The sequence below is a fragment of the Diospyros lotus genome, chromosome 2 (assembly GCF_014633365.1).
Source record: "Diospyros lotus cultivar Yz01 chromosome 2, ASM1463336v1, whole genome shotgun sequence".
In the NCBI taxonomy this organism is placed as follows: domain Eukaryota; kingdom Viridiplantae; phylum Streptophyta; class Magnoliopsida; order Ericales; family Ebenaceae; genus Diospyros; species Diospyros lotus.
The window spans coordinates 20,541,937-20,557,517 of NC_068339.1; the positions used below are offsets into that span (position 1 = coordinate 20,541,937).

Genomic DNA, 15,581 nt, shown 5'->3' on the forward strand with positions numbered 1-15,581 from the left:
TGTGGCCGGGATGGAGGACTCGGAGATGGTCGGCGATGATGATGCGCCTCCTGATGCTTGAGCTTGTCTTCTTTTTCTAGCTGGGGCCTTTTGTACTTCCTCTATTATCATGTATTGGACCATCTCGCTTTTATACAATGCCGTTTCATTTTGACTGTTCATCTTTTGCTTGTGAACATATGGTCTGAGACTAGTTGAACTTCGATCCCTTCCATAGTTGACGAGGGTGAATCTGACCCTTGGTTCTCCCTAAGTCAACAATCAGGAGGGTGCTGTGTTGTAATTTTTCCTTGGCCATTAGTCCACCTTTGGGGGACAGTCGAGGGCTCGTGACCCATGAATGAATCTTTTCATTGCCATCAGTCCACCATTGGGGACAGCCTAGGGCTCGTGACCCTTGGATTTTAGCCACTCCTACGCGAAGGAGAGTGTTAGCCAGAGTTTCTCCATGGCCCTTAGTCCATTTTTTAGGACGGCCTAGGGCTCGTGACCCTTGGATTTTACCCACTCCCATGCAAAGGAGGGTGTTGGCTAGAGTTTTTCCGTGGCCCTTAGTCCATTTTTGAGGACGGCCTAGGGCTCATGACCCTTGAATTTTAGCCACTCCCACGCGAAGGAGGGTGTTAGCCAGAGTTTTTCCGTGGCCCTTAGTCCATTTTTAGGACGGCCTAAGGCTCGTGACACTTGGATTTTTGTCACTCCCATGCGAAGGAGGGTGTTGGCTAGAGTTTTTTCGTGGCCCTTAGTCCATTTTTGAAGACGGCCTAGGGCTCGTGACCCTTGAATTTTAGCCACTCCCACGCGAAGGAGGGTGTTGGCTAGAGTTTTTCCGTGGCCCTTATTCCATTTTTAGGACGGCCTAGGGCTCGTGACCCTTGGATTTTTCTTCGACGAAGTATAATCCTTTGTACAATTGTTATTAGATGAAGAGAATACGAAGCCTTGCCATTAGTCGTAAAGAAAAAGAATACAAAGAGATTCAGGGAATTCCCCTGCTCATTGATAAAACTTCCTTAAGTTCTGCACATTCCAAGTATGCTTCAGGGGCTTGCCTTCCATGTCTTCTAGTCGATATGCCCCCAGACTTAGGGATTCCACCACCCGGTACGGTCCTTCCCAATTCGGTGTTAGTTTATTCATGTCCCGAGGATGACTCACGTCGAACCGTCGTAGTACAAGATCTCCTGGCATGAAGCTCCTAGCGTGGACTCGTCGATTGTAGTACCTAGCAATGCGCCGGTTATATGCAGCTTGTCGAATTCATGCCAGGTCTCGGAGCTCATCCATCAAATCCAAGTTGCATCTTAGCCCTTGCTCGTTAATCTCAGGATCGAAATGCTCCACTCGGTAGCTCCTCACCCCAATCTCGACAGGGATGAGAGCCTCCGAGCCATAACACAATGTGAGAGGGCATTCTCCTGTAACCGTTCGTGGTGTGGTTCGATAAGACCATAGTATACTGGGGAGCTCATCTACCCATTGACCGTCCGCCTTCTCAACCCGAGCTCGGAGTCCTTGCAGAATGGTCCTGTTCATAAGCTCTACCTGCCCATTAGCTTGAGGATGGGCGACCGAGGTAAAATGTTGCTTAATCCCCAACTCTCGGCACCATTCTTGCACTGATCGGTCTTCGAATTGGGTGCCATTGTCAGTTATTAGCACCCTTGGAATACCAAACCGACAGACGATGGATTTCCAAAGGAATTGTTTTACCCTTCGGCCTGTAATAGTTGCCACAGGCTCGGCCTCCACCCATTTAGTGAAGTAGTCGATGGCCGCTATCAAGTATTTGTTCTGTCCAGCCGCTAGTGGAAAAGGCCCGAGGATGTCGACTCCCCACTTGGCAAACGGACAAGGCGAAGCCAGGTGGGTGAGTTCAGCTGCCGGGGTGTGAACCAGGTTGGAAGTTTTTTGGCATCTCTCACAAGTTTGGACCAAATGCCCAGCGTCGCTCATCATTGTTGGCTAGTAATACCCCTGCCGAAGTGCCTTCTGGGAGAGAGACCGAGCTCCGATGTGACTGCCGCAAATCCCTTCGTGGATTTCCCTTAGGATGTAGTCGGCCTCGACCGGTCCCACACACTTCAGCAGCGGCTGAGTGAAGGATTTCTTATAAAGTTCTGATCCCACCAGTAGAAACTTGGCAGCCTGGCGCTTGAGTTTTTGACTTTCCTGTTCCTCCTCGGGTAGCCATCCCTTGGTTAGATGTGCTATGATGGGATCCATCCAGCTTTTAACCCCTTCCACGCAAAGCTGCTTTGCCTCAGTCTCTATGCTCCTCTGGGGCAACGACTCCATGTAAACAGCTCGGGAATTCCTAGGGAAGGAAGAAGCAGCTATCCTCGAGAGAGCATCCGCCACTGCATTCTGTGCCCGTGGGACATGATTGATTTTCACTGTCCGAAATCTTGCCATAAGATCATTGGCTATCGCCAAGTATTGGGCCATGACGTCCTCTCGGGCCTCGAACTCCCTTGTAACCTGCTGCACAATTAAATTCAAGTCAGAATATACCTCCGGATCCCTGACTCCCATCTGTTCCTCTTGTCTAAGCCCGGCAATGAGCACCTCATACTCGGCCTCATTGTTAGAGGCATTGAACTCGAAGTGGAGGGCATACGGCCAAGCCTGGCCATCAGGGCCCTGGAGTGGTAATCCAGGGCCACTGCCTCCGACACTGGAGCTGCCATCCACAGAGAGAGTCCAAGTCTGGGAAATCCCTTCGTTTGCTTCCTCTGGTAGGGTACCCTCTACGATGAAGTCGGCAAGAGCTTGCGCCTTGATGGCCGGCCGAGGTCGATAGTCGATGTCGAAAGCACTCAGCTCTACTGCCCATTTGAGCATCCTCCCAGACAAGTCCGGCTTTCCCAGCACATGCCTCAGCGGCTGACTTGATAGGACGATAATGTGGTGTGCCTCAAAGTAAGGCCTCAACTTTCGAGCGAAGATGACTAGGGCATAGGCCAACTTTTCTGTTGGAGTGTAACGAATCTCAGCTCCGGCCAACCTTTTGCTCACATAATAAACCGGCTTTTGAATTTTGTCCTCCTCCGGTACTAAAACGGAACTGACAGCCTCATCCGAGGCAGCCAGATAAATATATAGTGACTCTCCCAGCTGTGGTTTTACCAGGACTGGGGGGAGACTAGACACTGTTTCAAGTGCTCAAATGCCTCCTGACATTCCTCTGTCCATGCAAAATTCTAGACTCGAGTCAAGGCCTTAAAGAATGGCAATTGTCTTTCCGCAGATCTTGACAAGAACCTCCCTAATGCTGCTATCCTCCCGGTTAGCCTCTGCACCTCCTTGATACTTCGAGGGGGAGGCATCTCAAGTATGGCCTTTATCTTCGAGGGGTTAGCCTCAATTCCCCGGTAATGCACCATGAACCCCAAGAATTTACCACCTGTAACCCCGAAGGCACACTTGGCCGGGTTGAGCTTCATCTGATATTGACGTAAGGTTCTGAGGCACTCCTCCAAGTCGTCCGGATGCTGTTCAACCAATAGACTCTTGACTAACATGTCATCCATGTAAGCCTCCATGTTTCGACCGAGTTGAGCTTTGAACAGTTTGTTGATCAACCTCTGATATGTAGCTCCAGCGTTCTTCAGCCCGAAGGGCATAACTTGGTAACAATAGGTAGCCTTATCCGTGATGAAGGCGATCTTTTCCTGATCTTCAGGGTGTAGTGGGATTTGGTGGTACCCCTGGAAGGCATCCAGGAAACTCATTAGCTGACACCCCGCTGTTCCGTCAATCAACGCATCAATCCTGGGCAGAGGGTAACTGTCTTTCGGGCAAGCCTTGTTAAGATCTTTAAAATCAATACAAAGCCTCCATTTTCCCGATCCCTTGGAGACAAGAACCACGTTGGCTAACCACTCTGGGTAGTTAACTTCCCGAATATGATTAGCCTCCATAAGCTTTTCCACCTCCGCCTCTATAGCTTTAGCCCGCTCCGGGGCAAACTTCCTCTTCCTTTGTCTTACCGGCACACAATCCGGGTAAAGCCCCAAGCGATGTGTCATGATCGCTGGGTCTATCCTCGGCATATCCAGGGTAAACCATGCAAACACATCTTGATATCGACGTAGGAGTGAAAGGATCTCGGACCTCAAGAGCTCCTGTAACTTGGCACTGATTCGCACTGTCCGATCGAGCTGTTCCCCCAGTGGGACTTCCTCGAGCTCATCCACGGGCTCTGAAGTCTTAGGCTCTTCCGGACCTTCCAAGATGAAACTAGTAACCACAGTGGGAGGGGCAGTGGAATTCTGTCCCTCCTCCCTTACTGACCTCTGACCTGCTCCTATACTTGGGTCTCTCACCTGTTCCATCTCCATCTGGCCCTGACCAGCTTGAGGTAGACATGGCCACGGTTCATGAACCGCCGGTTCCGGTTCATGAACCGCCGGTTCCGGTTCAAGAAATCTTTGAACCTGAACCGAACCGCCCAAGGGCGGTTTGGGACGGTTCGGTTCCGGTTCCGGTTCGTGCCGGTTCGGTCAACGGTTTGGACCGGTTCGGTCAACGGTTTGAGCCGGTTCGGTCAACGGTTCCGGTTCCGGTTCAAACCGAATTTTTTTAATTTTTTTTAAATATTGTTGTATTCAATTTTGGTCCTTGTTCCGTTGTTCGGTTCGGTTTGGTTTCGATTTTTAATTGTTAAATGTAATTGTAAATATAAATATTCTCAACCATATTTTTAATAAAAAAACACTACTAAAAATTGAAGAAATATAAGTAATAATTTCATTAAAAATAATTAAAACAACTAAACAAGTATGTAATAATGTAATACAAGTAATTAATTTTTACAAATGTGAAAAATAAAAAATAAAAAATAGAATTAGACTTAATTTCATTAAAAAATAATTACAACAAAAATGTAATACAAGAAATTAATTTTTACAAATGTGAAAAAAAATGAGTGGAGGAGGGAGGGGTATATATAGATAAGAATTATAAAATTAAAAAAAATTAATAAAATTAGCTTGGGGGGGTTTTTTTCCGGTTCCGTGGAACCGGAACCGGAACCGGAACCGGCGGTTCCGGTTCCGGTTCCGCGGAACCGCCGGTTCCGGTTCCCCGGAACCTTGAACCGGAACCGAACCGAATTTCGCCGGTTCAGTCCGGTTCCGGTTCCGGTTCCGGTTCGGCCGGTTCCGGGTCCGGTTCCGACCAGTCCGGTTCCGGTTCGAACCGCCGGTTCGGTTCAATTTTGGCCATGTCTGGCTTGAGGGACCGCCTCCTGATTCGGTCCTGAGTCTAACTCTGACCCCTTGGCCATAGTGGCACTCAAGGAGGCCACGTAGCATTCCCTAGCCTGCCGCTGGTCTCCTCTTACCTTGCCAATCCCTCCCGAAGTAGGGAATTTCAACACCATGTGATACGTACTCGGTACTGCCCTCAGAGCACTAAGCCCAGACCTACCAAGGATCATATTGTACGCCGAGGGCACATCTGCCACCAAAAAATCCAACATTACCCGGGATTTATGAGGACCACTACCGACCATCAAGGGCAACCGGATCAAACCTTCAGAATGGATCACCATTCCATCAAAACCCACTAATGGGACACGAACTGGCCTCAGCTGATTGAGCGTGAACCCCATCCCTAGGAATGCCCTCTTATAGAGAATCTCTGAAGAGCTACCTGGATCCACGAGGATTCGCCTCATCTCCCACTCTCCCACTTGAGCAGTGATCACCAAAGGGTCCGAATAGTTGGGATAACTTGGAAGATCCTCCTCAGAGAAAGTGATGATCACCCCTACCTTTACCGTGCTTTTGGGAGCAGTTGAGTGGGACCCTGGAACTGTCCTTGCCGCCAGCGTGTACAAGATAAACTTCTGTCCCCCCTCCTCGGCGAGCTGCTTTCCTTCTCTCCAAGGCGGTGTTCGGCTTCGCTCTCGAAAGCAATCTCGAGTAGGAGACCTTCCTCGATGCTCCAGCTTGGATTCTACCCTGCCCGAGCTCGTACCTCCTCGACCCACGAAATCCCGGAGGTATCCTCGGTTGATAAGCTCTTGTATTTCTTCTTTCAGTTGGATGCAATCTTCAGTATCATGGCCGTGGTCGCGGTGAAAACGACAATACTTCTTTTTGCTTCGAGTGTTGGGTGGAGATTTCAGCGGGGGAGGACGCCGTAAATAATTCTTATCCTCCAATGCCAGGAGAATCTCTGCTCGACTTGTATTGAGGGGGGTGTAATTCACCGGGCTTCCACGTGCACCCTTAAAACCCGGGCGATCAGGAGCTCGGGAGGGGCGATAGTCCGTCTTCTGCTCTGCCACCGGCTTTTTCTTCTCCTTTTCTCTTTCCTTCCTGTCAGGTTGTTCCGCCCGCTTCACCTTCATCACTTCTTCAGCGTTGATGTACTTATTAGCCCGGGCTAGGGCCTCTGTGAAAGTACGAGGCGGAGTCTTGGCCAAGGACTGAGCAAATGGCCCAGCTCTCAAGCCATTTTGAAGAGCCACCATTGCGATTCGCTGGTCAAACTCATCGATACTTAACGCCTCTTCGTTGAACCTAGCCACGAAATCCCTTAGGGATTCACCCTGGTTCTGCTTGATGTTCACCAGAGCCATGGAAGACTTTCGGTGGCGCTTCAAGGGAGCGTAGTGAGCTAAGAAACAAGTCTTCAGCTCTTCCCAGCGGTTGATGGAACGATGGGGAAGGCAGGAGTACCAGGTCCGGGCATGTTCTCCCAAAGTAGCCAAAAATGCCCGGCACCACATCGCTTCTGACCCCGATTGCACCAGCATGTGAGAGGAGAAAAGCTCGACGTGGTCATAGGGATCTTTACTTTCGTCATAGAGCTTGATGGAGGGGATACGAAACCTTTCCGGTGGAACCTCTGCCATGATGCCCTTGCTCAAGGGTTGGTTAGAGCCGAGGTGGAGCAGCTCTTCCTTTCCCTTCTTGAGTTCCTGGACTTGCTTCTCTAGGAAACGCAATCATCTCTCATGCGAAGTCCCTCTTTTTGTGAGGGGGCAGAAGTGGATCTTGCCGCCTCAGATGAGTGGATTTCCTGACCCGTCTGGCAGGATTGACGAGGCTCCCGAGCAGTAGGAGGTGACTGATGCTCCGCCCGCTGAGAGGGTACATGCGAACGATGCTGTTCAGTCTGGTGTAGATAACCAGTCAACAACTCAGTTAGCTGTTGGACCTGGTTTTCCAACCTGGTGAGTCGGTCCTCCGGCATGGGATTGGCTGGAGGTGATGGATTCTCTCCTTGTTGCGGGGCTTCTAGATTGGCTCCGACCTGGCTGCGAGTCACATCTTTTCGGGGAGCCATGTGGTTAGTTATGACAAGGAGAGAAAGTCGTTTGACACTCGCGGAAAGACCGAGATCCGAGGTGAGGAGTTAAAGTCCGAAGCGCGCGGTAGGGAATGAAGAGGCTAGCGAGTATGGACGTCGGCCCCACGATGGGCGCCAAATGATGATGGTTTTTGGGACCGACCACCACGTGCCACCTCTGCGACTGGACCTCGGGAATGGAACCTCGGACTTGGGGATGTCGGACCTCGGGTGTAGAACCTGCAAAACAATGGAAGGCCGGGGCTTGGATCCCCCGGGGTAGACTCCGACGCTCAAATCAGTAGAGTAAATGCAAGTAGTAGTAAATGAGGGAGCTGTGGAGCTTGAATGTACCTGACGAGAGTCCTTGTCTTTTATAGGCGAACCCATTTTGGGGTACCTGAGATAAGTGGGCACGACTCCCGAGAATCCCGGTCAAGTTGGAACGGGTCTTACGGTTCGGCCCGAATTTCCCGGGCTCCACTCCGGAGTGTTGACTTGCCACGTGTCGGTCTCTCAGGTGATCCGCGTGGCAGGTGAAACTATCAGCGCGTAGGGGTATTCTAGTAATTTCAATTGGTGCCACATCAAGTAATCACAATTATATATCAAATCATAAAATATGCATAACTGATGATATCAAATTTAATATGTGTATCGAAAGATAAATTAATTATCTTCTTACCAAAGTTTTGAATACACTTGCAATCATATTTCCTTTCATTATACCAGTAATGTAAGATGTGTATTCAAAAGACAGATTAATTAATTATACCATACTCAAAAAATAGAAGCTATAATAATTAATAAATATGTATTCAAGAATATAACCACTAAAAGATGAAGCTATGAGGCGACGGTAACAGAAGGTCAACGGTAGAAATGGAAGATGTAGCAATGATTGACAGCGAGAGATGTGAGGTAACGACAAGAAAGTCGACGACAAGAAGTAAGAGGGCGAAGCGATAGAAACCCCGACAATAGGTGGCAGCAGCAATGGGCCTCTAGTCTTTTCGTTTCTTCATCATAGTAGGTTGCAATTGTAATTCAAATGAAATCAAATAGGGTTTACAAGTGTTATAATACTATTTATATCATATAAATTATAAACTAATTTCACATACACCCCTATATATTTCATTGCAACCCTTATAGTTTTAGCTATCTTTCACATAGACCCATATCTATTTTACTTTTTAAGTATTTCCTATTCTATGATTTTTTTTTTCAAAAAATATAACAATAACCAAGGACAATGATTATAACATATTAAGGTGTTCAAGAGGAAAATTTAGTTAAACGAGAAACATGCACATAGATGGTGGATTATAATATATAGTTTGGTTGATTTGGTCACTTTGATTGATTAATTGTTTTTTATGATCCATATATATGGTTAACAAGCATTAAATATATATTTTTTAATAATATATTTATTATAATAAAACCAATTAACAATAAATAGTTATACTTAAAAAATAAGATATAATAAATTTATATGTATTGTCTAGAAATTAATGTACAGAGTGTTTTGTAACATATAATATATAAAATAAAAAAAATATTCTACATATTACTCATAATATGTACAAAATTTCATATCTTTTAAATAATTACTATATTTTCACGACAATATTACTTATGTATATATTGATATAATATTACATAATTCACAATAGTCTTATTTAAAATTAATAATAATTCTAATTACCATTATGAATTATTATTAATTTTTGGTAGACTATTACAAACTATTATTGATTTTAGATAAAACTATTATAAATTTTACAATGTGTCTTGCTAGTTTATAAATTTTGTTTGTGGGTAAAATACTTGAAATTTGCATTTGATATTGTTTGTAATGATTAATTTTTTGAAATTTAATATAATATTAGTTGATTGAACTACGTATTACTCAATTGAGATATGCAGTTATTCGAGTAAGTCTCTTTGATACTCGAGTAAAATTTAATTGTACTTGATTAATATTTATTCTTAATTGATTAATGATACAAGTATAGAGACTTGTCATTTTAACCCAGATTTATTTTCTCAGTTAAATGTTATAGTTAATTCACTAATGTACCACTTAGTCTATTAATTATCTGGTTGTTCAAATAATGTTATTCCATCATATATTCAAGTAAAACAAGTATATAACTAATTAATTCCTTAAATGTTTAGATTTTACTTTATTAAAAGAAAAAAAATCATTCGAATACAATACTTGTTAATTGTTACTCAACTAAACATTTTCTTACTCGATTAAAATGAAAATTACTCTATTAAGTTCATACATTAGTTGATTAATTTTTAAGTTACAATATATTTTATTATCAACGCATTCTATTAATGATATTATTATAATAATTTAAAGTTTGATACTTTTATGTTAAATAATATATTTATAAAATTATTAATAAATTTATTAATATATTTATAAATAAACCTATTCACGAGCTGCTCACGAGCCAATAATTGAGCATGCTCGCAAGCCTCCAAACAATTCAGTTTGTGATTTATCTAGTCAAGTTTTACTGAGATCAAATTCGACTCGTTTACAATTCGAGTTTTAAAGTTAAACTCAAGTTTGACTTATTTACCCTAACAAATTAAATCGAACGAGGTTTTAACGATTCAAGCACCAAGCCACTCGAGAATGGCCTGCTCGACTCATTTATGACCCTAACAACAATAATGAAATATAGAAAAAAGACAAGAAACAAGGGAGAAGAAATGAGAGAAGAAAAATAAAGAAGATTTTATATATAAAGGTCATTTAATAATTTTTATAATATTTAGTAAGTTAATTACCGTAAAAGGAAATTTGCAACATAATATTAAATTTCATGGGTACTCATTGTATTTTTTCAAATATCATGAATAATTTTTGTAATTATTTAAAACCTTAATGATACCGCCTGTAATTTTTTCTTATGTTATTTAATTTTGTGAAATGTATCATGAAGATTAACAAATCGTAACAAAGTGCTAAAACTCGTAAACATTAAATAGTTTTAACCATAAAGATTGAGACAAATTAAAATTTAGTACTAAACGTGAAATTAATATTTAAGGTCATGTTATACATTAATATAATATATATTTGTGATTAAATAACAAGTCGAGTCACCAACTAATGTCAAGTGTGTGTTAGGTTAAAGGGGTGTTAAATAAGTCACTTTGTTTTTAAATTTGGAGCTACATTAGTCATTATGATAGATTTTTTTTAACATCATTTAAAGATACCTTAATTTCATCTCTTGCTATAATTTTTTTTTATATTATCAATTTGTCTATTACTCTTTGAGTAATCCTATATAATTTTTGGACCATCTTAGCCCAATTTCAGCCCATCTCTCACGGCCTAGCTGTAACACCCCGCTCTCCCATAAAGGCATTACGTAACGTAAGATTTCGGGGATATAATTTTTTTTTTCAAATAAACAATAGAAACCCAACACAAATACTATTCCCCGAAAATCCCGTTACACATTCTTAGTATATTAATTATGAACTATCAATAAACTAAGACAAGTTCATCAACTCAAATGCGGAAGTTAGATCGAAACCTTAACATGTCATAACTGAAACCACTTTATTTATAATATAAAGTTGCACCAACATTTATATGATATTTTCAAAATAAACAACATAACTAAAAGGACATAATATAAAACATTCTCTAATCGCCGTCACTCCTCGGCAATTCCTTTTCCCTTCGCACTGCTGCTTTCACTTGGAACGTTTGAATATTCCAAGGACATAGTCCAAATTAGATGATGAATCATCTAAGTGAGAGTTCAAAATCACATTTTTTATGAATGAATGCAAGACATGAAATAAACCAATACACCCGGTAAACCTTAGCCTAAGAGAATCCTCAACGCTTAACTCTACCACGAGAAAAGAGCAATCTCTCTAAAAGCTATGCCACCATACTGACTCGACGACACGACGTGATTCTAGCTTAAATGGGGCTGCCAATGCATCTCACCAGAATACGTTCCCACCTTAAGCATCCAGGAACTACCATACAATCCCAACTCCAAAATTTCACATGGACCATCTAGTCATCCTAGTGCAACTTCCTTGTCCAAACGACCTGGCACGAAAATCAAGGCGGTTATCCTTACATGCACACCAATATCAGATACCTCTATTATTCCGTCATGCCCTTGGAGAATTACGGCTACACTATCCAGACAACATCCTAGGCTGACATCCCACATGAACAACACAGTATGAACCACCTAGTCGTCCTAGTGCAACTTCCCTGACCAAACGGTCTAGCACGAAAACCAAGGCGGCTATCCTGATATGCACACCAGCATCAGATACCCCTATTATTCCGTCACGCCCTTGGAGAATTATGGCTACACTATCTAGATAATATTCGAGGCTGACATTCCATACGTACACACAAAAACGCAAGACAATGCCACATTTCATTGTTCAATGCATCATATAAACAACATTTTATAGAATGCAATGCACAAGTTCAAAACGTTTAGGGACGAACCTCCCTCATAAAATCAACCATCATCGATTATCATTTGCATGCAACAAAACCATTTTGCATGAATTCTTAACACGTTCAGATAAACAAGCACAATAAATCAAGTTTTGGGGACAAACACTCACAACTTAAAACCAAGTTTTCAGGTAGAACACTCACCTCGACGTATTTGGATCGCCTCGATCCTCGTGCATAACATCGTTTTACGTGCCAAAATACAAGTATTCGAACTTACAGTCAACCTCGAACCACAACACTTCCTAAACACCATATTTAATTAAGGAAGTATTAAAATCCATTTTCCTCAAATTTTCCTTAATTTCCTCTATTTTGTCCCATTTTTCACCTTGATAATTCCAAAATAATTATTTTCTCAACCATTTTTCAAAATATTTCAACACATAAAATCCTAAAATAATTAAATAAAAATTCTGGAAGTTAAATTACCAAAAAGTCCATGCTCACGCGCCCCCACTCGCTTGGCGCGTGTGTGAGGGTGAAAGCTGGTGCATGGCTGCACGCGCCACCGTCTTATCTAAAGATTCGGTCGCTAGCGGTTGCTCCGATGGCCACAAAACCGATACCCTCTTAAAGCCCTTCTTCAGTCGATCACAACCCCACAAAAATCAAGCCGAAAGGCCACCGAAAAAGGCCTTGAAAGTCAAGTTGCAGGTCGGGCAAGGTGGACCGCCACCCGATTTTCGGCCTTGCTCAAACAGCCCTCAAATGCTCACCAAAATGCTTCAAAACATTCCCAGAATGATCCTTGATGCCTCGAGACCAAAAGCCATCTATCCAAGCTCCCAAAATCATCCAAAAACGCGTTCGATTTGTGCTTCAAAAACTCGAAACCCTCGGCCTCTATTTATACCAAAAAATCGGCCAATCACCGGCCAATCCTTGCTCCCCAAGACTCTTACGGCCATATACGACCTTCCCCAAGCCACCCTGGGCCGTCCCATCACCGAAAACGACGGCCACGTGCGGTGGCAGTGCGGCGACCGACTTCCCCTTCATGTTCACACTGCTCCATTTTTACTAAATTGCATTTTCACCCCTGATTTCTTTAATTGACATGTCTACCCTTTTCCTTGAGCCCCTAATCTTTCTAACACCATCACTAAAGTCCACAAGACTTGTACTTTTCATTTGGTCCTCGAAACTTTTGAAAGATTACCGTTTTTACCTCCTTGGGCAAAATTAAAAAATTGCACTTAGGTCCGACTGATCGTTTTAACCTTAAATCTATTTATTTTAACCCGAAATCACTTAAGGGTTGTTTTATATATAAAATATAGGTCCTTGACACTCTCTGTTGACTTTTCGAACGTCTCCTACATCGATTCGATTTTCTCAGCGCGGTCAACAGTTGTACCGAAAACTGTTCCCTATCTAATTTCTTTCATCACTAAAAATCATAATTTAAATCACTCGTCGATACTATACCATTCTCCTTAATCATCTAGGGTCCGAGGTACTCCCTTCGACTAATTTGGTCGTCCAAAGCTGCGTTAGTGTACCCTAAAGTCTAATTTTTTCAAAAATTCCAATTATACCCTTCATTAAATACCATTTATATCCTCATACCATTCCCAGGTATTACACTAGCCCTGACCTTGCACCAGCGTACAACAACATCATTACTGCCCCGCATTGGGTGTCTACATGCCTGCTCAAATCTCATTCTTATTTATGGCAGATCTCATCCTTATTAATGGCGAATTCCATTCACATTAATGAGGATCCCGTCGATACCATACTACCACCTGAGAATCTCCATTGGCATCGGATACTCAGTTCTATCACTTACAAATACACGATGCATGCAGGAGAACTTCTTCTCATTTTATATGAATTTGCTATTTTCAGAGTCAATGTATGTTCTTCTCTCTGAGTCACTGATATTCTGTCACTTTCTACTCCTTTACTTACTCGAGTGTCGGAGTGTTTGCAGGTACCACCCGCTCCCGACCGACCAGTCACAAAAATCTGTCTCTCAGCGAGTTCGCCTCCAAATGCGCTTTTTGTTAGGAATGAACAATTTTCTATCAAAACCTTCATTGGAAATTGGACCATACGATGTAAACAAGACCATGCAACCCCGTGACCTTTCCAAGCTACTAGAATTGGAATTCGACTCTGGACTTGGACTGTGCTCAGGTTATTCAAATTTTATCATATAACATGTTGATTGGAGAACAACCGCTCTCCGTTAATAAAAAAAATAATTTATTTTTCATTATTCTTTAAGGAATTCAAGTGGTGGCCCCATCCTTCATAGTCAACAGGAAATCCTAAATTCAATATTCTCGTACCGTTTGGTGTGAACACTTATTATAATTTTGTACGTATAAGAAAAACAATATTCTATATAAACCATCGCATTCTTGTTACCTCAGATGCAACTTCCCTAGATGCATTACAACCTTCTTTTAAAGAGAAAGGAAAATTATTTATAGGATCCTTTAAAAATATTTGACAAAATTCATAAATTCCTAATCTCGATATTATTTGTTTCAAACATACGAGCATATAATTTCATTTTATTTTTACATTTTCACATAATTTGTTTTAAATACATTATTTATCTTTATTCTTATTTTTCGTTTATATTTTCTCTCTTTAGTATTCTTGACAATCAACAATGACCAACGGTTATATTTTCTTTACAATTTTTTCTTTCTCTCTTCCATTATCTCTCATGTCACCGGTCATCAACGTATTACATAACAATAGAATTTCTTCCCAACACTATTGCGTTGATTCGCAGTTTCTAAATATCAATGGGACAAAATACCATTCCCTCCTTACTAATCTTCCACAATGTCTTATGGTGATATTATTTGTCTTATTCTTTAGTCATCATAATTTATAACATTATTAAGCAAATGTTTCCTAAACCCACAAAATATTTTTTAGATTAATTAATAATATATATATATATATCAAAATTCCCGATTAAAAATCACAACAAAGACTAAATTGATTATACATGTCTTGAACTTTGACTATTTAGATTATACACTCCTTAAACTTTAAAATTCGCCCAATCAATTCATAAAATTCTCAAAAAATAGCCACGACATCCCTTTCATATACTCAAAACACTATTTTTTATTTTTTTTTTACCAAATCATTCTTTGAACATTTCCGAAAAGTTAAGATTGATTAGGCAAAATATAAAAGTTTGGGGAATTTTAAGGTCAAAGTCAAAGTTTAGGCGCCACATGGTTTAGGGTACACAATAAAGGTACGTACTTAATACTTTTAGTAATGCAGGGTGTTGTAGCTAATTTAAAATTAATTAAGTTAATTTTAAAGTTTAAAAAGTGTTTTGAGTCAAATAAGCAAAGATCCTGAGTAAATTACTTCTTGACCACAAAATATTTTGAATCTTGCTTCCTTTTATTTTCATAACTTAATTTAACTTTATTTATATATTCATAAAACACAATATAACACGAAAGAAATAATTTATATAAATATATTTTAATATTTATTTATATATATATAACATGAAAAAATTATAAATTTATCTCAGTCTCACAAGAATAAAAATCTATTCTCATTATAACTCTCAATACCGTGACGTGTTTAATAGGGGGTAAATAATATGTAATGCAAACATACTTGCATTCACTACTCACATATATCAATAAATCAACATAAATAAATTTAAAAAATATTATAAAAACGGCCGACAGACGCTTTAGCACTGGAATTGAATTGAATTGATGCTTGGTGGCACTCAAAACTC

At 41.3% G+C, this 15,581-nt stretch overlaps 1 protein-coding gene across 1 annotated transcript; it reads right to left on the bottom strand.

Annotated features, from left to right (window-relative positions):
- Window positions 1-5,215: 5,215 nt before the first annotated feature.
- On the bottom strand, window positions 5,216-6,361 carry LOC127794700 (uncharacterized). The gene has a single exon (XM_052325946.1). The coding sequence runs from the start codon at window positions 6,359-6,361 to the stop codon at window positions 5,216-5,218; it is 1,146 nt and encodes a 381-aa protein (XP_052181906.1).
- Window positions 6,362-15,581: the final 9,220 nt, after the last annotated feature.